The sequence below is a fragment of the Diabrotica undecimpunctata genome, chromosome 3 (genome assembly GCF_040954645.1).
Source record: "Diabrotica undecimpunctata isolate CICGRU chromosome 3, icDiaUnde3, whole genome shotgun sequence".
Lineage (NCBI taxonomy): Eukaryota > Metazoa > Arthropoda > Insecta > Coleoptera > Chrysomelidae > Diabrotica > Diabrotica undecimpunctata.
In genome coordinates this window covers 19,236,347-19,262,030 of record NC_092805.1, presented here as the reverse complement: position 1 = coordinate 19,262,030, position 25,684 = coordinate 19,236,347, and the positions used below count along the sequence as shown (strand labels likewise).

At 34.7% G+C, this 25,684-nt stretch overlaps 1 protein-coding gene across 2 annotated transcripts in view; it reads left to right on the top strand.

The window, feature by feature from the left end:
- The window catches only part of LOC140436516 (very long chain fatty acid elongase AAEL008004), a 134,723-nt gene that overhangs the window by 36,443 nt on the left and 72,596 nt on the right, over positions 1-25,684 (top strand). For both annotated transcript variants that reach the window (XM_072525401.1, XM_072525400.1), the window contains exon 2: positions 19,935-19,998. In XM_072525401.1, coding sequence (XP_072381502.1) covers positions 19,935-19,998 — 64 coding nt within the window. The remainder of the gene's footprint in view (positions 1-19,934; positions 19,999-25,684) is intronic.

Genomic DNA, 25,684 nt, shown 5'->3' with positions numbered 1-25,684 from the left:
TCAATTCATATTTTATGTATCGCTTGTTGGTAATATACTGGGTTTCCCAATAGGGACGTCATGTTGTTGAAATGTCATAGACGCCATTTTGAAAATGGTATAACTGTTACTTGTTGACGTTTGTATTTAGTATACTCTAAAAAATTACAATGGCAAGATATACGCTTGAACAACGTTTGGAAATTATCCTAAAATTTTATGCTAATAATCGTTCTTTTGTGAATACCTATCGTGCATTCGGTGAAAGTTATGGACCAAATCATCGTCCTGATGTGCGTGTAATTCGTCGAATCGTGGAAAAGTTTGAACGTTAATTTACTCTGCACGATACGAAACCACCAACTAGATGCTGAAATGCAAGAACTCAGGACAATATTGCTGCTGTAAGAGCCAGTGTAGCGGGTAATGCAAATGTGTCCGTAAATCGGCATTCTCAAAAACTTGGACTCACCAGAATGAGAACTTGGCGAATTTTTTAGACTAAAATATTTAGACCTACAACCTTACAAGATTGTTCTGACTCAAGAACCGAAGCCATTTGACCATCATAAGCGTCGTTTGTTCGCTGTTTGGCTCTAGACAAACTCGAAAATGATGGTGATTTTTTCAAAAAATAATCTTTTCCGATGAAGCTCATTTTTGATTTAAAGGCTTTGTGAATAAGCAAAATTGTCGTTTTTGAAGTGAAAATAATCCACATGAAATTCTTGAGAAGCCTTTGCATCCAGAAAAAGTCACTGTCTGGTGCGGTTTATGGCATGGTGGCATCATCGGACCTTATTTTTTCGAACAGTTGGATGAAATGCATTTGGATGGTATGTTTTTCCAACAGGAACGTGCCACATGTCACACTACTGTCCCAACCATTGATTTATTGAAGGAAAAGTTCCCGAAAACATTAATTTCTCTTGATACCAGAGATCCCAGCAGAATTCAGCAACGTCGATCAGATGCTTGGCCTCCAAGAAGCTGCGATTTAACACCGTTGGATTATCTTTTATGGGGCTATGTTAAGTCATTGGTCTATGTGAACAAACCACAATCTATTGAAGACTTGAAGAGGAACATAGAGCACACCATTCGTGAGATTAATGCGGATATTTTGCATAAAGTGACCGAAAATTGAGTTCATCGGATTCGCTCCTGCAAACGTAGTCGCGGTGAACATTTGAGTGATGTGTTATTCGGAACATAATTGTTATCTATTATATTTTGCAATAAAATTTTTTTTAGTTACAGCAATTTTTACCGTTTTCGTTTAAAAAAACATCAGGACATTTTTATTGGGAGACTTCTTACTAGCAAATCCCTAGTCCGACACGAGTCGGTACCATTGTTTCGACAATACAAAGGTTTTCTTGTAGTACATACCATTTTTGAAAGTTTACGTTCATTAGTGCATCAGTGGACTTATTTCACATAACTTGTCTTTATCGGTGTTTTTTGTTATCAGTAGCACGACAAAAATGTAGAGTAGATTCGTATCTATTTCTAGTCATTTTAACATTTTTATAGCAAGGGTTGTTGTTTAAGTAATCACGTAACGTGAGCTTCTTATCAAAACGAATCCAAATAGTCGTTCCAAAAAAATAGAAAAATTAAGTGAAGCACGACGTGGCTTATTTAACTTTATTTAAATCAAAAACTCATTTAATTACAAATATTACTAATCGCAATAATATTTGTCGCTTAGAAGAATTCGCACTAATGCGTAGAATCACCAGTACTAATACGCAAAACACTAGCTAGCTTATATAATGAGAACGAACTGTCTGGAAAACAGCTGACTGGACGATTTGTTATTTTTATTTTTATCTAATAATCCAGTAAAATAAGGCAAAAAAGGGGGCAAACCTCGGAATGAAAGATAATACGCTGAAAATTTGCATACGTCTTTATGTTGATGGTATAAAACTTACTTCAAAAGTCTCATATAATCACGTATCCGCGACTTATGATATTAAAGGTCAAAGGTCACGAAAATGAGTTTTCTGCAAATATCTCGTTTCCCTTACATTTTATGACATTTAAGGTGGTAAGAAAAATTGTAGAATGGAAAATTCTCTTCAATTTTTGTTTGAAGTACTTTTATGTACCTTCAACCCTTCTTAAGATAGAGCGCAAAGAGAGGGGGACCGCTTACCTGTGTATACGGTAACGCGAAGTCAGCCAGTAGGATTCAATAAATAACAAGTTATATAGTTAATTATTCACTTAAAATACTAATATTATCATTAAATTTTTATTATTTATTATTTAATAAACTATATTTATAGATATTAATTATAAAATATATATTTTTTATATATTTATTTTATTTTTAACATACAATATTAAATAAAATACTTTTCGTCCATATTACTACGAATATTATATCTCGAAATACAAATCTCTTGTACGGCGGTTGCTGTTTCTGCGAAGCTGTAGCAGATGCTTCTTTGTTATATATGACCTAACCGGTTTTTTTTAATATGACTTTCTACACACCGTGGCGAATGAGTTTGGGCCTTCTATGTATATAAGCACAATAGCTGTGGAGGGATATTTCACTTGATGATGGGAATGGTAGGGTAGAGCTATTTCTCTGCGTTAGTATTTCTTTACCGAAAAAAAATTATTTTATCGTTCAGTTGAAATCGATATCTTAGCATCGACAGACGTATAATTTTGAGTGAATATTTTTAATTGCAATGGCTGATTTGTGTTTTATTTGTAACAAGTTAATATCAGAAGGTGTCTCTGTGAATGTTGTGCGTAGCTTACACACATTAAAAACTGGAAGTATTGAAAGAAATGACGGTCATATAAATTATTTAAATACTTTGACTTCTGTGATGATGCATGTTGAGTGTCGAAAAGTGTATATAAGTAAACATTCAATTGCTGCATCGAAGCGACGTGCAGAAGAGGATGAAACTTCAACTGCAGCAAGTCCACCTCGTAAGAAACGATAAGAAGTATTTGATTTTAAAACATCAGAGGAAGAAGAAGAAGAAGAAGAAGAAGAAGAAGAAGAAGAAGAAGAAGAAGAAGATGAAGAAGAAAATTAATACAAAAATATTAACCATACATAATAAAAGAATATATATTATATTTGTAACTTTAATAAATCGATTATTGGATTAATAAATAAATATATAATTTAAAAAAATAATAAATATGATTTTTTCAGTATTTAATTAAATATAAAAATGATTATTGTTGAATTCTGCACTTGATCTTAATTTATCGTATATACAGCTGTTAAAAATATCATTAAAGTTCATTTGAAATATTTCATTTAATATTGTATGTTTGTTAAAAATAAAATAAATATTATATAAAAAATATATATTTTATAATTAATATCTATAAATATAATTTATTAAATAATAAATAATAAAAATTTAATGATAATAATAGTATTTTAAGTGAATAATTAACTATATAACTTATTATTTATTGAATCCTACTGGCTGACTTTGCGTTACCGTATACACAGGTAAGCGGTCCCCCACTCTTTGCGCTCTATCTTAAGAAGGGTTGAAGGTACATAAAAGTACTTGAGACAAAAATTGAAGAGAATTTTCCATTCTACAATTTTTCTTACTACCTTAAATGTCATAAAGTGTAAGGGAAACGATATATTTGCAGAAAACTCATTTTCGTGACCTTTGACCTTTAATATCTTAAGTCGCGGACACGTGATTATATGAGACTTTTGAGGTAAGTTTTATACCATCAAAATAAAGACGTATGCAAATTTTCAACTTATTATCTTTCATTCCGAGGTTGCATCCTTATTTTACCGGACTATAATACCAGCGCAAAAACGAAATGTATGATAATCAGCAAACAATGCCCATATCCCAGCACAGTTAAAAATAAACAACCCACTTATAAACAGAGTTAAGAAATTTAATTATCTTAAAGCTACCTTAAGCAACGGATTGCAACGGATAGGTAAAGATATGAGTAGCAATAGCTAGAAATACTTTTACCATATTCAATAACCACCTTTGACAACGCGAAACTGCTTTGGGTCTCCACATTCGCATCCTTAAATGCTACATTGGCCAATAATATTGTACGATAGCGATATCTGGTCCCTTAAAGTAAGATCGCTAAACTGTATTAAAGTGTTCGAAATATGGTGTTATCAGAAGGTTGCTTAAAATTCCATGGTTCAACCATATTACAAATGAAGAGGTCTTAAGAAGAGATAATACTCAAAGAGAGCTTCTTAACATCGTTAAAGAGCGAAAGGTCTCATATCAAGGCAATATTTTAAGAAGCGACAAAAATAATCTTTTAAAAACTCACATTCTCATGGTTCAGAGACATAAGAAACTGGTGCGGTGTACCTGATATTAGTAAAATAATAAGAAAAGCACAAGAAGACACATGTTCCAACCTGCATGAATGCTTACACGCTACATAGCATGACCCAGCATGATTACACACACCAGAAGAAGTTTTTTATTAATTTTACTTTTTAAATAAATCTATACTATATTTTCGGACAATTAGATTTTTTGTTTCAGTTTTTAATATATTTAGAAATCACATTATAATAGCTGAAATACCTATCCAAATTATTTCAATTTCAAAACTCTCTTTAATTAAGACATTTCTCGATATCTCGGTATCGGTTCTCTTTTCCATATATTGCTGTAAAATCTACCCATTCTGTATGCCTATAAATTCTGCTGAACTGACTGTAAAATAAACAATAGGTTTAAGTTAATGCAAGTGTTTATTTTTACTGAAGATTTACGAATTCGAGGATAGTTAACTAACCGATTGGAACGGAATGGTTAGCAAGTTAGCACTGAATTAAAAACGTTCATTGTCGTGTCAAATATAGATATAAACATGATATTTTTTAAATTCTTAACCTAGATTTTTGTGATAGATCTTTAAACGACCCAGCCAGTGGTTTACTCTTACTTTGTTAGTTGATTGAAGTAGATATCAGTGGCGTAAGACACCAAGTATAGATTTTACATAGTAAATTTAATATAATTTGCTGATTTATCTATGATTTAAATAGATATTTAGGAAGATTTTTGTAGATCGACGAAACAAGTAGAAATACTCCATTCGCTGATCCCAGTCCCAATAATTAGAATTTAGTAACTATTTTTTGATACGTTTGTTAAATTTTGATCAACTGACGGACTAACGGTGGCTGAAAATAACTTTACAACCAAGCATACAAAATTTAAACAAAATAATATTCGTAATATGCAATTTATTAACAAAATACATGCATCAATTAAAAGAAAAGTTTATGTTTATAGTTTTGTAAGTTTATAAGATTTTATAGTGGTTTATAGATAATTTTTTACAAATAGAAAGTTAATATTGTTCCGAAGCTATTTTCTTGTGGCATTTTAAAGTAATTACTATTTAAATGGGAATAAGCCACAGTTAAAGGTTAAAGTAAGGTTATTGACGTTTCAATTTCCACTTCGGAAATCGTTCTCAAAATACAAACATTAGTAAATTAAACAAATTTTGTTTTTTTGTTACTTGACATACATTATAAATTTATAATAAAATTTTTATAAACATTAATAAATATATACTTCCATTATTCGTGATTATTCTTCTTTTTTTAATGAAAGAGGTTCTGTTTTGGGTGTTACTCAACAAAACGGTTCAACCAAAACATACCAATTTTGTGATGATTTTTCTTCAGGAACACACTTTGTCATAGTCCCGTCTATTTTCGAAATTACATTGTATTCTTAGCTATAGCAATTTGTATCTGTTCTGTCTCATAACATGGCCAAATGGATAAGATTGCTTCCAACGAGGAAGAGTTGCAACTGTTTATATCAACTGGTTAATGGAAGAATGCGACGAATATGGGATAAATCTTAACACTTTTAAGAAAAACTTATGGTTGTCAGCAAAAGAAATACAACCTTTAATGATCAGAGCTTATGAAATAGAGCTAAATTATAATGACAACTGCGATATGAACAAAAAAGTAAGAGTAGTCATTCAAATAAAGATTTGAATTTGAATTTAATTTAACATAACTTACTGCTTTATCTATAATTTATTATTACTTAGATTTTTAGACAGATTTTCGTAGATCGACAAAAAATATAGATAACTTTATTTCTGTTTTGGGTGTTACTGAAACCTAACCGTACCAATTTTGTGATGGTTTTTATCCAGGAACACTCTTCGTCATAGGCACCCGTCTGTTTCCGACATTATGCTGTATTTTTAGCGATAACAATCTGTATCTGTTATGTCTCATTATTTGACCAAATGGGATGATCGCTTCCAACGAGGAAGGGTTGCAACTATTCATAAACTGGGTGACCGAAGCATGCGATGAATATGAGCTAAACTATACACTTTTAAGAAAAAACTTATGGTTGTCAGCAAAACAAATACAACCGATAATGATCAGAGCTTATGAAACACAGCTTAACTACAATGACAACTGCAGTATGAACAAAACTGTAAGAATACTCATTAAAAAAAACATAGACTGAAGAACCAAGCTAGCTCCCAAATAATGCCTTTCCCTACCCTTTCCTCTTACATTACATGGCGATCTTGGGGTCTTGTTTAAGTAGATATTGTAAGTAGTAGTTCTTATTTAAGCACTTAAGCACAATTATGAAATATGAAAATAAATAAAAGTGGTACAGTAGGCGGCACTGAAGACTAGCGCGAAAATTTAAATAATATTAAAGTAATTTTATTGTTACACTTCTATAAAATAACTTGATTTGATACCAATAATATCTTGAAGTGGGATGTTTAGCAAAACATAGCAATTATACACTACCAGGTTTCCGATATATACCTTAACATAACCATTCTTAACGGAGTGCCTGGTAATGCCAGCTTCTCGATTCACCACATATACGGCCACGTCAGATTTCCTATCTTTAATGATCTTCTGTCGAGAGACCAACTTTACATTGGGCTCCTGAAATAGGATTATGTCATAACCTTCCCTTCGTGCGAGTGCTTCTGCGACGTCGTGAACAGCCCTTGTCCTTCCCACATTTATTTGTAGAAACTTTGTAATAAATGGTTCTTATCTCTTTAACTTGGAGCAAAAATGAGGAAAAATGTAAAGAGATAGAGGATCTTCAGAACAAATACGACCTATTCAACATACATAAAAAGGTTAAAGAAATGGCAGGACTGCAAAAAAGAAACCACAACACAACTCTTTTAGATAAAAATGGAAATACTATGATAACGACTGACGAAAAACTAAAACGATGGGAAGAGTATATGGAAGAGCTCTTCGACGACGAAATAGGAAACCCACAAGACTTGTCTTTTGAGGACAGAGAAACAAGTGTAGAAATTACAAAGGAAGAAATACTGAATGCACTAAAGAACACCCGAAACAGAAAAAACCCGGGGCCAGATCAACTGCCTATTGATATCCTTAAAATAATAGAAAATGAGTACATTGATGTCCTATTGAAGCTTTTTAATAAAATTTATCAATCGGGTGACATACCCAACGAATGGTTGACCTCAACATTCATTTGTCTCACAAAAAAGAAAAATGCTAGAGAATGCACCGACCACCGGATATTGAAGAAACTCAATTTGGATTCCGTAATGGCGTAGGTACCCGTGAAGCTCTATTTGCATTCAACGTACTAATCCAGAGATGCTTGGATGTGAACCAAGATATGTACATCTGTTTCATAGACTACAACAAACCTTTATATTATAAACAGCAGGCACACTTACGTATTAATGAACACACATCAGAAGAGTTCGAAGTTAAAGGAGAGTGCGACAGGGGTGTGTATTGTCACCACTACTATTCAATGCATACTCTGAAGAAATTATGAAAAGAGCTCTTGAGGGAGAAACAGCAGGAATCAAGGTCAATGGAACACCAATTAACAACATTAGATATGCGGACGATACTATTATAATAACAGACAACCTCCAAGACCTCCAAAAGCTAATGAACAAGATAGTTGAGTATGGAGAAGAATATGAATTATCAATAAACACCAAGAAAACCAAATTTATGAGGATATCAAAAACCCAAAATAATGGTGAAAGCCTGACAATTAACGGTAGTGCTTTAGAACAAGTTGAAAACTACCACTATCTTGGCACAATAATTAATCACACAAACGATTACTCCAAAGAAATCAAAGTTCGAATAGAGAAAGCAAGTACAAACTTTAATAAAATGAGAAAGGTAATTTGTGCAAGAGAACTAAAATTGGATTTGAGAGTTAGGCTGGCAAGGTGTTACATTTTCTCGACTCTTCTTTATGGGATAGAAGCATGGACACTTAACGCGTCGACTGCTAAAAAGTTGGAAGCATTTGAAATGTGGGTGTATAGAAGAATCCTGAAGATATCATGGACCGAGCATATAACAAACAACGAAGTCATGAGAAGAATTAACAAAAAAATAGAAGTATTGGAAACCATAAAGACACGAAAGCTGCAATACCTGGGGCATGTTATGCGTAATGAGAGATACAACCTACTTCAATTTATTATACAAGGGAAAATCCAGGGCAAGAGAAGTGTAGGAAGAAGAAGAATCTCATGGTTGCTTAACTTGAGGGAATGGTACGGATGCACATCAATTGAACTATTCAGAACAGCAGCATCTAAGATCAGAATAGCCATGATGATTGAAAACCTCCGTCGCGGAGATGGCACGTGAAGAAGAAGATCTCTTTAACTTACCCGTACGCTATCTAATTCATAGTCCCAAGTGCTTTCAGTCACTCTTTTCCCCTCCCTTCTGATGGGGTCTCTCTTGAGCTTCCGTTTTTCCAGGATAAGTTTTCTATACTCTGGGCATCGTAAGCTGTCAACTTTGTGCCCAGATTATGTACAAGTGAGGCAAAAAGCCTCCTAATTACTGCATTCTCGTGCCTGGTGCCCGTTTTTGCCACATCTGTAGCAGCAGGCCGCTCTGTTTTCTCCCTTACAGTCGATTTTACTATGCCCGAACTGCAGGCATCTAAAGCACCGCTGGATACGTAGTCTCTTCGTATCTTGCACGAGTTCCAGCCGATGGGCATGTGTTCTTTTTTCAGTGATTTCTTGGCTGCAATCCGCGTCAGTCTGACCGTGACGTTTGTGTTCCCGTCTCTATTTTCCCTTATAGAGACGAGTTTGACGTCATTGGGCTCCCTGCTGTCGGTATATCACCGGACCTGCCTCAGAATTTCTTCCCTTGTGACATCTCCGTCTATGTCAAATATGTCCACCTGAACCTAATTTTTAAGCTTTGTTTTAAAAAAATTAACAAAATCGAAATAGGAAAAAGTAACGAACTTAGGGCAAATTACTGAGAAGAATGAGATTTAACTATCAATACTATGTATCTGGGTGTAATAGATTACCCACGTGTAAAAATCTGAGGACATGCTTTAAAATAGACAAAAGTACGACACTGAATGAACTGTACAATAATAATTGCAACATCAAAACTCAAATACCGGACACCAGATGTTGGCAAACATCTCGCAATAAGCTGTTAATTGTCTAAAACAAAAAATATACAGAAACATTGTATTTTCAATATGAAATATAATAAATAAATCCTTTTTAAAACTATATTTTATTCTAGTTTACAGCGTAGATTTACAGCAAAACCAGAGTGTAATATATTGTTATAGTGGGTAGATTACAATGAACTACTATTATGTTTTTATTATTTAAATACAATAATCACGGTAATCCAGTGGTTTTAGTAATTCATCATAATTGTTTAGCCTTAAAAGTTCATTGCTGAACTCTTATTTCTAACCCGATTTGCCATGTGCCGCTCTCATTATATTTTTATTAATTTTCTTTTAAGTCGTCAACCCCTCCTGTTAGTAGCTTAATGATACTTCCTTCGTTTTCACATGGTTTCCATTCTAATACCCTCTTTGTATATAGACAATCTATCATTCTCGCTATTTCCTGACTGCCTCCATTTTAGTCTGTCAATTGTTTCAATGATATTAGTCACTTTAGACTTTTTATTTTGATTTTTAGCTTTACTTCGCATGGTTATAGTTTTTTATGGAGTCTAACGTCTTTTAGATGTTTCTTTTTTGTCGAACTACTTTCTAAGTTTTTTAACTGTTCAAAGAAATTTTTTTATTTTTGCATTAATGAATCCCTCTTTAGTAGTTGTACTTTATAAACTGAGGATGGCTTAGAAGTCGAAAGAGCTGAGTTAGGAATTAAAAAAATTTTAGACACTCCTAAAATACTTTTCTTTTCCATTTTTTCATTTGTCGTAAGAATGTACAAAACCATAGTATATTATAGGGGGTGTTTACAAAGTTAATATAAATTTTCTATGAAAATGGTAACAGGTAAAACTCCATCTATAATTAGATAGAAGCACAAAAACAATGAGCTGTTAGCTCCATATTTTTTTATTGATTGTCAAAATTTAAAAAAATGATTGATATTGCTAGTTTTCTTTATATCGAATATAGGGTAAGTTACTTATATATAGGGTAAGTAAGACTTGTTTCCTTCATAAAATCAATAAATAAAAGACGAAATAATGTGCTGCTCTACAGGTAATAATTATTAATTCATTTATAAAAATACGTTTATTTTTACAAACAAGACCTAAAGTACATATTAAGACTAAGAACTTAAGAAACTAATCACTATCATATCCTTCATTGGTTGTTGGTCAGTCCTTAAATTGCTCAAAAAATTCTTTATTTTCTTCGGGAATGTAAGTCACGACTTTCATAAGATCACCCAGTTTTTTGGCTTTGATTGGCACTTTTCCTTCGTAAGCCTTTTTATTTTATAAGTCCAAAATATCTGTCAGAAGATAGAAATGAATGCCCACTACTACTACTACTAAGGATTTTCACAGTTTTCACTGTCTTCCTTCACTCAACCGTTTTCTCCAATTTTCCCTGTCATTCCAGTCTCCATCTCGCAGGGTTCTTTTCTCCATAGCCTCGTCGATTTCATCTCTGAATGACCTTCGGGGTCTTCCTCTCTTTCTTCTTCCAATCGGGCTCCATTCTGTGATTTTATTTATCCAGCGTCCTCTGTCCGCTCTTCTGACGTGGCCGTACCAGGATAGTCTCTTCTCCTCTATATAGTCGATTATGTCTGATTGCACTCCCATTCTCCGCTTAATCTCTGCGTTTTCAATTCTGTCTCTTTTTGTAAGTCTACAGCTTCTCCTCAGGAACTCCATTTCTACTGCTCTTATTCTACCTCTATTTCTCTTGTTTATTGTCCAGTTTTCGGATCCATATGTCAGGATACTTCTTGTCAGGGTATTATATATTCTCTTTTTTGTCTTTATCGTAATGTTCTTATCCCACAACACTGAGTTTAGTTGTCTTATACAGTTTCTTGTTTGTCTCAGTCTGTTATTTATATCTTCTTCTGTTGTTCCCTGGTTCGATATTATGGTTCCTAAATACTTGAATTTATCTGTTCCATTTATTTGTCTTCCCTCGTCTATCTCTAGGTTTCTCATATCCTTGTTTTCTGTTGTTAGGTATTCGGTTTTCTCTAAGTTTATTTCCATTCCGTTGTTTTTATAATCTTCTTCTAGTTTTCTGAGCATAAAGCTGAGATCTTCTTCATCTTGTGCGATGACTACTTGATCGTCGGCAAAACTTAAGGTGTATAGGTATTCGTCTCTTACTGGTATGCCCATTCCTTCGCACTTTCTCCTCCATGGTTCGAGTGTCTTTTCCAAGAATATTTTAAACAGAGTAGGGGACGTAGCACAGCCTTGTAGAAGTCCTTTTGTCGTCTTAAATGGATTGTAGGCTTTATTTCCACATTTAATAGCTACTTTGTTTTCTTTGTATAGCGCTTTAACTGCTTTTATTAGTGTTTGTCGGATTCCGAGATCATTCATTGCTTCCCATAATTTGACTCTAGGTATTGAGTCATATGCTTTCTTTAGATCAACAAAGGCCAGATGGACCGGTCTACCTTTTGCCATTTTCTTCTCTATCAGTTGTTCTAATGTGTACGTATGATCTAGGCATGATTTTCCTACTGTGAACCCTGCTTGGTCTTCTCCAATTTTTCCTATTATTTCAGTTTCTAGTTTTTCTTTAATAATTTTCCCGTAAAGTCTACCTACCGACGATATTATACTAATTCCTCTATAGTTTTCACATTTTTTCCTGTTTCCTTTCTTATGTATGGATGTGATGTATGCTTGTGTCCATTCCGCAGGTATTTCTTCTCCATTTAGTCCTCTTTCGAACATTCTATGTAGCATGCGGAATAACTTTTCCGTTCTGTTTTTAATTAGTTCGTTTGGTATTCCTCCGGGTCCTTTGGCTTTTTTGTTCTTCAATGTCTTGATTGCTCTCTTAACTTCTGCCAGGCTTATTTCTATCTGGTCGTATGCCCCATTTCCTGCATGTTCTATATTCTCTTCCTGAAATTGGGGACGGTTTTCTGTAAGTAGTTCTACGTAGTATTCTTGCCACTCGTTTTCACAAATTTTGCCGATCTGGGTTTTCTCTGATGAATTGATGAATTATTTTAAATCTTTCATTCATGATAAGATTTAAGAAAAATCGAACAAGGGATGATTTCTATTTTTGCCCCCACAAGCATCACTAAATACGTGTAATTCAGTAATAGTTTCTGGGATTTGTTTTATATAATCCTCCTTCGATCTGCATTTGGCAGTGCCCTCATGGTACGTATAAAATGTTGAGCATTTGTTTTTATGTCATGTATCCCAAAAACGTATTGCCATACTTTTCGTAGGTAAAACATCATTCACTGACATAAATGGTAATGCCAAATTTTGCATAAAATCAGAAACGATAGCTGCTACATTATCGTTTTTATTAAACATCTCTTTTGCATATTTAATTTTTTTGTAAAACTTAACTTCCTCCTATAATGCACAAGTAATTCTTCAGCTGCTACTCGTTTTGCGCTATCATTTAGTACCGATGATTTTAATTTGACTCCTAGTTCCTCGCATGTCAGGCATACGTCCACCTGCGGTCTACCAAACCTGTATCCAAAATTTTCATTCAAATATTTCAAGTAGTACTCATATTTAAAAAGTTTCGTCAAATTAAAGAGGAATCAATACCAATGCACACACGTGTTAGAGCTAACCGAAATAATAAAATAAACGACTCTGTAGACAAAATGACAGAAACGATGGTGGCGCCACAAGAATTATTGTATAAAGGTAATCAGTCCCGGACTAGTTTCCTTTATACGCCCAACAATAATTTTATCGTGAGATATTTCGTGTATATCAAACTAAAACGTATAGAAGGGAAGCCTAACAAAATCAAGATAAACATTAGGAAATTAAAGGATCCCAACATTAAACAACAAGTACAGGAATCCTTAAGAAGAAACATTGGAAACTTGAGTGAACCCGCACAAGACGCAGTTGCTAAATGGGAAGAAATAAAAAGAGCTGCTGAAATGACAAACAAGACACTTCTGTTACAGGAGCGCGTAAAGAAGAAAGAATGGATGACGGATGAAATCCTTGATATGATGGAAGAAAAAAGACAACACAAATGCAAAAATCAAGTGAAGTATCAAGAAACAAGTCACAATATAAAGACAAAGATAAAGGAAGCGAAGGAACGCTGGCTGACGGAGAAATGCGATGAAATCGAAGAGTGCGACAGAAGATATGACTACCACAACATGCACAAAAAGATCAAAGAATTAACAACTAAAAAGAAAACCAATAATCAACACCCGACACTAATAGACGCAGACGGTAACCTTATATCAGACGACTTGAAGCTCATTGACACATGGAAAGATTACGTAGAACGGCTTTTTAACGATAAACGCAGAGCGACAGTGGACCAAGATGACGACATGACTGGACCCGAAATACTAAAGTCTGAAGTGGAAAAAGCCATTTCATCGCTAAAAACGACAAAACACCAGGTCCCGACAACATACAGGGCGAGATCATAAAACTCCTATGCGAAACGGATGATCACTTCCTCGATTTTCTGACAGGCCTTTTTAACACCTTTTACGACAAAGGGGAGATTCCGGAGGAATGGCTTCGATCGACCTTTGTAGCCATACCTAAAACATCAAGTGCAAAACACTGTGATCAACACCGCTTAATAAGCTTGATAAATCACATTACCAAAGTTTTCACCAAAATCATACACAATAGAATATATAACAAATGCGAAGCAAATATATCGGAGTCACAGTTCGGATTCCGAAGCGCATTGCGCACAAGAGAGGCGATCTTCATTCTGCAAGTTTTAATTCAAAGATGCAAAGACATGCACAAGGACGTCCACTTGTGCTTCATCGACTTCTCCAAGGCGTTTGACAAGGTCAAACATGATAAACTCATGGAAATGCTCAGGAAGATGCATATTGATGGCAAGGATCTGCGCATAATAACCAGTCTCTATTGGAACCAAAGTGCTGAGATAAAGATGGGCAGCTTACACAGTGGGAAGATAGATATTAAAAAGGGTGTACGACAGGGATGCGTCCTCTCGCCGCTCCTGTTCAATATATACTCTGAACAAATCTTCAGAGAAGCACTTCAGAGGGTATCAAAGTAAACGGAGAGGTAATCAATAATATTAGATATGCTGACGACACAGTTATTATCGCAAATGACTGCAACGAGCTTCAAAGACTCATGCAAAGCATACACACAGCAAGTCAAGAATATGGTTTAGAACTCAATACAACCAAAACTAAATGCACGCTCATCAGCAGAACACAACAACCTCCGATGCAATTGACATTAAACAACCGAAAAATAGAACAAGTGGAGACATACACATACCTTGGAACCACAGTCAACACAAAATGGGACCAGTCAACAGAAATAAGATCACGAATTGAAAAAGCGCGAAACGCGTTCAACAATATGAAAAGTGATTCACAAGCAAAATCTCAATGGAACTAAAATTAAAACTGGTCAAGTGTTATGTCTTCCCGGTCTTGTTCTATGGAGCAGAGGCATGGACCACAACGCAAGCCACCCTGAAGAAACTAGAATCCTTTGAGCTGTGGATATATCGCCGTATTCTTCGGATATCCTGGACAGACGACGTCACTAACGTGGAAGTAATGCAGAGAATAGGCAAAAGCAAAGAAATAATCTTCACCGTAAAGAAACGGAAGCTTGAGTACTTCGGACATGTCATGAGCCATCCTAAGTACCTGCTGCTAAAGTCAATAGTCCAAGGAAGAATCGACAGTAGGAGGGGACCGGGAAGAAGACGACACTCAAGGATGCATAACCTGCGACAATGGTTCGGACTAACATCGACCGAACTGTTCATAGGTGCCGTAAACAAAGTCAAAATAGCCTTGTTAATAGCCAACGTCCGAAACGGATAGGGCAAAGGAAGAAGAAGATATTTCGTGTATGGTGAGAGATACAAATTTCTCTTATAGACTCATTGATCCTCGTCGTCGACTTTGGTTTAACAAAATGTATATCTCACTTTAAATTCGTACTGATGTGGACTTATTTCCTTTATACAATAAGCGATTAAATTTATATATGTATTTAAAAATGCAAAAAAAATCTTTGTAATACCAAGTGGCGATAATAACCACACAAGTTCAAAAACAGATTAAACACACACGTATAAATTCCATATATTGTTAATAATATTTAAATCCCTAAATAAGAATTTTCAAGACGAAAAATGTGGAATATTTTTACCATGAGAGTATTTTTATTATTTTTTTAGTTGTGTAGTTATAAATATAATATGCATTCTGTTGTTTAAGCTTTCGTATCGCCCCGCCCATACTAACCCAATTGATTTTATTTCAATCGATTACCAATATAAAAAATCTCTACTTCCGAAGCCATGATACCACATTTACTACTACTATTCATTTGTGTAAAAGTAGGTCAATTAGTTACCCAACAAGTAGCCGGAGCAGTACACGATTATTGCAATCAAATTCTTCTGCATTGTGGTTCCTCTCAGATACTAAAATATAACTGCTTACTTTTATAAATATATTAAAAGTCAATAATTTAACACAAAATGGAAATTAGTTCTAGTATTCTTTTTTCCCTGCGGGTGTTAAAAGATTTAGATGCTTTTTGACTTTGAGAGTATACTCTAAAAAACAATTATCATAATGTGATATAATATGAATAATAATAAACTGGTAACAGTAAACATAAAATAAAATAAAAAATAGAAAAAATTCAGTAAGATATTATGTCCATCAGTAAACGGAACCAGCTAAGTAATATTGGTGGTGCTATATTAGTTATAATATATAAATGTACAGAATGAGTTTTAAATATGGAACGCCTTAACCTTTGTATTGTCTCTGGGTACGCCTGGACTCAGTAGTAAAATTCAAATGTTTATATATTTATTATATCGTACATTTGAGACGTGATGTTTCATAAGACTTAAATTCTACAAAACAAAACTTCTTTGCATTCAAACGAATACATACACTATATATTATTTATTCTTAATATTTCTGTAATATTAATAGTTATATTTATTTTTTGTTATAAACTAAAATTTTACCAGTTATTATTGATATTGTTCTTCTTCTTCTTCTTCTGGTTCCTATCTGTTTCGGATGTTGGAAATCATATTGGCAATAATGACCTTGCTCGCTGCGGCTCGAAACAGCTCCGTTGAGGTTTTCTTAAACAATGTTCTTAAATTCCGCAGCCATGATATTCTCCTTCTACCGGGTCCTCGCTTACCTTTGACTTTACCTTGCAATATAGACTGCAGAAGGGAGTAACGGTGCTGATTTCTCATAACGTGTCCCAGATATTGCAATTTTATGCGTTTGATCGTAAACACAATCCCTGGTTCCTTCTTCATTTTTTCTTAGAACTTCCTTGTTCGTGATCCTTGCTGTCCATGATATTCTCAGCATTCTTCTATAAAGCCACATCTCAAATGCTTCAAGTTTTTTAATAGTGGTGTCTGTAAGCGTCCATGCCTCCGCCCCGTACAACACAGAGAAAACATAGCATCTCAAATGTCTCATTTTTGTATCTAGGGATATGTTGTGACTTTTGAAGATGGCGCTCATTTTGTTAAAGACCGTTCTTGCCTTTCCTATGCGGCACTTTATTTCCTGTACATTGCTCCACTGTTCGTTTATAATAGTTCCCAGGTAGCAATACTGTTTTACTCGCTCTATCTGCGTCCCATTAATGTATAGATGAGCCCCATTTATATTCTCCTTGCTGATAATCATTTGTTTCGTTTTGTGGGTATTAATGTTTAGTCCGTACTGTTGACTGTACTCGTTTATTCTGTCCATTAGCCTCTGAAGTCCCTCTAAACTATCTGCTATCACCATGGTGTCGTCGGCATATCTAACATTGTTTACTCTTTCACCATTTAGAAGGATGTCCTCGTCTATTCCGTAAAGAGCCTCGTTAAAAATTTTCTCTGAGTACATAGTAAATATCAACGGCGATAGGATACATCCCTGTCCACAACTCCACGTAGTATTTTTATGTGATCTGTTTCTTCTCCGTTAATTTTCATGTATGCGGTCTGATTCCAGTATAGTTCTGAAATTATTCTGAGGTCTTTGTCATCCAGGTCTGCTTCTTTTAAAATGTTTATCATCTTTTGATGTTGAACTCTGTCAAATGCCTTTTCATAGTCGATCAAGCACGCGTATACGTCGCAGTTAACTTCCCTGCATCTTTGAATCAGTACCTGTACTCCGAAAAAGTGCCTCTCCGGTACCCACTGCGTTAATGAAGCCGAACTGTCTGTCCGATATTTGTTCCTCGCACTTCTTATAAATTCTTCCATGGATGACTCTAAGAAACAGTTTCAACATGTGGCTCATTAGGCTGATTGTTCGATATTCTTCGCACTTTTTAGCCCCCTGTTTTTTAGGTATCGCTATGAATTCTGATTCTAGCCATTTATCAGGGATGATTCCTGTATTGTAAGTATATTTTATTGAAGACAGCCGTGATCCAATTTATTCCTTCTTCCTCCAAGAGTTTTGAAAATTCAGCTTCGATATTATCAGGCCCTACGCCCTACAGCTTTCCTGCTTTTCATCCATTTTATTGCTTCTTCTATCTCGGATTTAAGTATGTCCGGTCCCGTCATCCTCTCTGAAAATGGATGCCTATAATCCGTTCTTTGATCTTGAAAAAGTGTCTCCAAATATATTCTCCATTTGTCTTTCATCTCTTGGGTGTCAATGATTAATTTTCCATTGGTGTGTATGAGTTTCATTTGTGTTCGCTTTTTAAAAGTACCCGTTATTTCATTTACCTTTTTGTATACATTAAAATTGTCATGCTTGGCTTGTAGTCTTTCTATTTCTTTACATTTCTCTACAGCTTCTTTTTCTTTAGCTTCTCTTATTTTTCTTTTGATGTAAGCCTGCATTTTTTTATATTCATCTTTATTTCCTTTAATTAACCTTCTGCGTTCCATTAAGTGAAGGATTTCTGGAGTCATCCAAGATTTCTTCTTTGTTTCTTTGTTTGGTTTTAGCAGATCTTGTTTAGTTTTCTTAATTATTTCTTCGAATTGATTGATTTCTCGTTGGATGTTATTTTCTTCTTTTAGTTGTTTAACTTGGTTGTTAATATATTCCCCCACTTGCTTTTTAACTTCCGGATGTTGCAGGGTTGTCATGTCAACATTTACGTAATTCTTGTATAACAAGAACTCTTAGAAATGCCATATTTATTTAGTCTATTCCGGTTACCTTTCTAGTCTTTGATATTATAATCGCCTCCATAGTTTCTTGCATTATTACGAGTATATGGTAAGTTCCATATGGGGTTTGTTCTTCTAAAAGGTGGCTACATAGTTATATGAAATAAAATTCCGTATCGTAATATCGTCGCGTAACTCTGGACGTTACTCCACAACAACGTAACCTCATCGTAACATCGTAACATCGTAACATCTTAGCGATCCATAAGTTGTTGGTATTTTCCATTTGCAACATTTTCGTAATTCCTGTATAACAAGAACCTTTAAAAATGCCATACTTATTTAGTCTGTTCCAGTTGCTTTTCTAGTCTTCGATATCATAATCACCTCCATAGTTTCTTGCATTGTTACGGGTATATGATAAATTCCATAATGGGATTTTTTCTTCTAAAAGGTGGATACAGACATAAAATAAAACTCCGTATCGTAATATCGTTACGTAACTCTGGACGGTACTCCATAACAACGTAACCTCGTTGTAACATCGCAACATCTTGGCGACCTATCAGTTGTTGGTTTTTTTCAGTTGTATAAAAGAATTTATACGCGCTGACATTGCACCACGTGTTTGCCGGTGTTGACCACCGGTCTGTTAAAATGTATGCCCTTTTGGAAAAAAATTATCCTGTTTCAGCATTTTTAGCAAATCTTCAGGATATATTGTTTTTAATAGCCCATTCTGTATGTAAACAACTTTTAAGCCGGCCACTCACGATACTGCGGTGTCGTTCGACAAAATCGTCGATGATATCAATTCTGCAGTACTGTATCATAGAAACCAGTTTCTCTGTGGTAAAATTGTAACGATTTTGTTGGATACACGGTCACAGACGATCAAAATGATTGTAAATTAGTCAAATTCGATAAAACTTGAACGACATCGCAGTATCGTGACTGGCCGGCTTTAGACCTCACTGCGTCACTTTAAAATTCTAACACAGTTTATAAGCTTTTATATTCAGATTAAGATATAGATCAATTAAAAGAGATTTAATTTCAACAAATACTAATACAAATTGTATAATTGCTTGCAAATGCATTAAGTAAAGACAAGTTACTACAAATAATCGATTAATACCACAAAATTATACCTTCGAGATTGAGACCAATCCATAAGACTTTAATTATAGGAATTAGGCATTCCGGTTAGATTATTTTAACGGATAAATACAAGCAGCTGTTAATTATGGGCTTTTATTTAATTGTATGTATTTATATGTCATTTTGTTGTAGGATATGACTGACATGGTAAAAATTGTAGCTGATAGATACCAAACAGTGCTGGATAAAGTTAGTGGTAAGTATTTTATCTATAGATATAATATCTTATCTACATATAAAATAGATATAGTATCTTATCTTCTTTACATTCTGTCAATTATTCATGGAGATACGCAACAAATAATTCATTTAACGCATAAAACACTCAATTCATCAAGACTTTAGACATTTTTCCCGTCGATCAGAAAGTAGACAGAGAAAGTATTTTAAGAAAAAGACTTGAAACATGCGGGTACTCGTCTATGTGATAGTGGTACGGAAGGTAAAAGGTCGAGTTTACTTCTTCTAAAATATTTCCGGTAATTTTGCTGCGCATCAAATAAGCATGTTGATTGGAGGATTTTGAAAGTGTATACGATACATGCATTTTCACTCCAGGAATCGAAATGCTACAATCAATTGCGGCTTAGCCACCATTGATTGCTATAGACCAGGGTGAATTTGTGAAAAAATGACAGAATGACATTTGCAGAAATAGTTAGGTAATAAGTTCAGTAATAATAATTGACCTATTATTATTGACAATGGTATCCGAAGTCTACCCATCTCAGGCAGTTAAAAATGTGGTAGGAAGCGTCCGGTATCCCACAAAAAGTACAGTTTACCGAGGCAGATTTGCCTATTCTATTTATGAAGGTGCCAAAACTATCATGTCCGATCAGAAACTGCGTCACGAAGTAGTCTAGTTTCCTGAACTTACATTCCCACCACGGCCTCAGATCGGGAATAAGTTTCTTCGGCCACCTTGCCTTTCCGCTATCACTCGCCCGTTCTCTCTGCCACTCCACTATCGTTTTTTCTCTCAGCCTCACCTATATTTCTATCCATCCTCCTCGCATACACCCGCGCTCGCTCTTTGCACAACAAAACGATCGGTATCACCGCTCCAATGACATACAGAGCCTCATTTGAAACCGTCCTGTATGCTCTAGATACCTACCCTGAGGAGCATTTGCCTTTGCGGAGTCTCCATCGGCTTGGCGTATTTTGCAGTTGCTCAATGCGCTACATCACACGGAGGCAGCGTAGGTTACCACCGAATGGAACACTCCATTTAACAGCCTTCTTTTGGTGCTACCTGGGCCTCCAATGTTTGGCATTCCAGATGTTCCAGATTTCAAATCGCCTTCTCTACCGCCTTTTAGATGTGTACTCCGAACATCAGAACATCAGTCCTTCCGACAAGCAGACTCCGAGATCATCATCATCAGTGGCATTACAGCTCGTTATGAGCCAAAGCCTTCTTCAGAACAATCTTCCATTCGCCCCTGTCTCTGTCAACTCTTCTCCATGCTTTAACTCCGATGGATTTTATAACATCATCCTCTATGTTATCTTGATACTTAAGTTTTGGTCTTCCTCTGGCTCGTCTTCCCACTAGTCCTCTTCGGTCGAAAATTTTTTTGATTGTTGCATCTTTATCTCGCTTAAATACACGTCCTATATATCGAAGGCGTGCTAATTGAATACAATTTACAACTTCATGTTCCCCAAAACTTCTATATAACTCAAACTTTAATTTTTCTGGGTAGTTTTGGGGCCATATTTTTCCTCAAGCCATAATAGCACTTATTGGCAAGCACTATTGGTAAGCACTTACAAGTCAGTAAAATATCTATCAATTACGTTAACCAGGTACTCACTAACGCCCAATTCTCTAGTCTGGACATAATTTTTTCCAGCTCTCGCTCAAGACGGTCTTTCACAAACTGTTCGTATAATTTAGCTACCTAACTAAGAAGGCAAATTGGTTGAAATCTCACACCTTCCTCTTGACCTCTTCCTTTCGGGATAAGGACAACCTTAGCGTACCTTAATAGTGTTGGAAACTGCTGTTGTTCAAGCAGTTTGTTTAGCAATCTCAGGAAAAATACTTAGTTTTAACAATAAAAATTTCATAGTGATTGGTTAATGGAAAAGTGTTTAATGATCTCACGAAAATCGCAAAAAATGGCAAAAATCTTGAACGTTTATAGAAACTAACTTTAATTGTGACAAAACACAAAAATCGTATAAGAAAGCTGCACTCTTCACCATTGAAACACTTTTTAATTTTTGTCGATCAAAAGATATCCAATTTTTACCGTCGAATTGATACAAATTTGATTTAAAATTGATTTCGCACGCGTAGCCGCGTCGCTTTAACCGAGATTTTTGAGAGAACGGTTTATTTTACACAAGAAGTGCTAATAAACATTTTTGTTCAAAGCTATCTCAGCTACAATTTTTATTTTAAATATTTTTTTTTTTAAATTTAGATTACAAAATTTTTATGCGAAATCTATTAAATCGATTTTATTGAAGTTTGGTGCGCTATTTTATTATGTTATAAAGATTTTCCAGACGAATTATGAGGTTCTTAAGTGCAATATAAGTGGTTGAAAAATATTAAATAAGAAAAGGCTTGTTTCCCCCTTTTTTGTATATATTGCTATTTTGCAGCAATGGTTATAAATTAAACCATCATTAACCAGCCGTGTCTTATAAAAAATTTAATTGTCGCTATTTTATTTGCTCGCAACGTTGCTCCAAAATGAATTGGTTTAAAGTTTTAAGCAAGGAAAGTAAAAAAAAAATCGATGTTTTTAGTAATTTTTAAATATTTTAATCTTTTTATTAATGCTCCCAACCTATTTGAAAGGAAGGATAAGTCAATTATTATTACTAAAGTTATCACCTAACTATTTCTGCAAAAATCCGAATGCTACCACTCACATCCACCTCAAAATATATCCGCTCTGGTCTAATATATACACAATATTTAACTTTATTTAGTTGTTATTCTTCTTCTTTATGTGCCGTCTTCTACCGAAGGTTGGCGACCACCAAACGATAGGTTTCTCTGTTTTGTGCCGCATGTATTATGTTCGCAGCTTCTGGTATTTGAAACCATTCTTTCAAGTTTCTCAGCAAGGATTTCTTCTTTCTGCCCAAACCTCTTCTACCTTCAATCTTGCCTTCCACGATAAGCTGTAGCAGACTGTACTTATCATTACGGAACACATGGCCCAGGTATGACGCTTTCCTCCTTTTAACAGTTGTTAACAATTCCACCTCTTTACCCATTCGTCTTAATACCTCTGTGTTGGTCACTCTGTCCAAGGTATTCTCAGTATGCGTCGATACAGCCACATTTCTAGAGCCGCTAACTTCTTTATAGTTGCTGCTGTTAACGTCCACCCTTCAACTCCGTAAAGTAGCGTAGAGAGTACGTAGCATTTTGATGCGCGCCATCGGAGGTTAACGCTTAGGTGGCGGTTGCTTAAGAGCTTTCTCATTTTGATGAATTTGGATCTTGCTATTTCAATTCGGATCTTAATCTCTACGTCTGGGTCCCACTTATCATTTACTGTATATCCCAGATATTTAAATCGGTGTACTCTTTCAATATGTTCGGCTTCATTATTCAGGTCGATATGTTGAATGTTCTTTTTACTGATCACCATAAATTTAGTTTTCTTTCTATTGATCGTCAGTCCAAATTGGTTGCCAGTTGTATTTACTCTACTTACTCCTCTTACTATTAAAAGTTGTGTTATTATTTATTTAAATTTAAATTTTTTTAAATTTTAACAAGTTATGTAAATTTTATTGTCATTATTTTTGGTTATATCATCATTAAGATCTATCTCCTGAAACAAAAACATAAGTAACCTTGAAATGTATTGCCAGTGCTCTGCAGAATTTCTTAACTTGACAAAATAGCCATATTTACAGTTAGTCTATTTCGGGCACACCTTGACCGTTTTTAATAGTTATTTTAAAAAATTTTTACCTTAAATCATTTTTGAAGACATAATATTAACATTAAAAACTGGTGCAACATTTCTGAAAAACGTTTTCGACATAAAACTAAAATATTTGATTAGATAATATACCCATTGGCAAAATAGCCACGTTATTATTGTTCTGAAGCTATTTTCTTGTGACATGTTAAACTAATTACTATTTAAATGGGAATAAGCCACAATTAAAGGTTAAAGTAAGTTTATTGACGTTTTATTTTCCACTTCGGAAGTTTTGAGAACGATTTCCGAAGTGGAAATTGAAACTTTAACCTTTAATTGTGGCTTAGCCAATTTTTCCCGGCAGTCCTTTTCAGATCATCTGTCCATCTCATAGGAGGTCTGCCTCTGGGTCTTTTGTGTTGGTATGGTCTCCAGGTTAAAATTGATCTGTGCCATTTGTTTAGATCGCTCCTAGCTTCCTAGCTACATGTCCAGCGTATTCCCATTTCAACTTTAATGATTTTTGCACCACATCGGTGACTTTGGTTTTTTGTCTTATCCATGTGTTTGTTTTCTTGTCCTTAAGTGATATACCTAGCATTGCTCTTTCCATCGCGTGTTGAGTGACTTTAAATATATTCATATTCTTTTTTGTGATTGTCCATGTTTGTGCCGCATAAGTTAATATCGGAATAATGCATGCATCAAAAACTTTAGATCTAAGATGTAATTAAATTTGTTGATTTCTGAGTATATAGTTCAGTTTACCAAATGCTGCCCAAGCTAACTTTCTTCTTCTTTTTATTTCTTCAGTTTGAATTTCCCTATTTAGTATTATTTTTTGTCCTAAGTATATATATTCTTCAACTTTTTCTATAACTTTATCGTTTATTATTGTCACGGTGTCTTCGGAGTGCATAACTTTTGTTTTGTTTAAATTCATTTTCAGTCCTATTTTAGAAGATTCGATATGTAGTTCTAAAAGCATGGTTTGCATTTCTTGTAGGTCAGTAGCTATCAGGATTATGTCATCTGCAAATCGTAGATTACTGAGGTAGCGGCCATTGATGTTTATTCCCTTATATTTCCAATTTAGGTTTTTAAAAACGTCCTCTAAAACTAAGGTGAACAGTTTGGGTGATAAAATATCTCCCTGTTTGACTCCCCTGTTTAATGGTACAGGGTTCGTGTGTTCATTTTCATTTAGGTAATATGTAGCTGTAGCTTGGTTCATAGTTTCTTTTATTAAGTTAATATATCTGCTGTCTATTCTACAATTTTGCATTGCGTTTATTACGGCCAAGTGTTCTATGGTATTGAAAGCTTTTTCGTAGTCTACAAATGCTAAGAAAACTGGAAACTTGTATTCGTTACATTTTTCTATTAATATTTTTGTGGTTAACAGGTGATCGGAAGTTGAATAGCCTTTTCTAAAACCTGCCTGTTCATATGGTTGGTATTCGTCTAATTTCCTTGTTAGTCGAGTAGTTATGACTTTGGTGAGTATTTTAAACAGGTGTAAGAGTAGACTGATGGGTCTGTAGTTTTCCAATTTTCGACTATCACCTTTCTTGAGTAATAAGATTACTTTAGAGTTGTTCCAGCTCTTAGGGACTTTGCCCTGATGTAAACAACTGCCCACAAGCTTAGTTACAATTGCAATTAGTTCCTTACCTCCTTCTAATATCATATCTGTGGTAATACTATCTTCTCCTGCAGCTTTATTTCTCTTCATGTTTTCCAATGCTGTAGTTACCTCTGAAATTGTTACTTTTGGCATTATTTCTGATCCAACATTTTTTATTAAATTCCGTGCTGGTCTCATCTCATCATCTTGTTGATGTGTTCTGTAAAGTTCTGTGTAAAATTCTTCTATTCGTGTCAGTATGTTTTCTCTAGTTGTGATTTCATTTTCGTCTTTTCCCATTAATGATATCATCTGTCTTCGTCCTAGTGTCGGTCTGAGGCATTTCA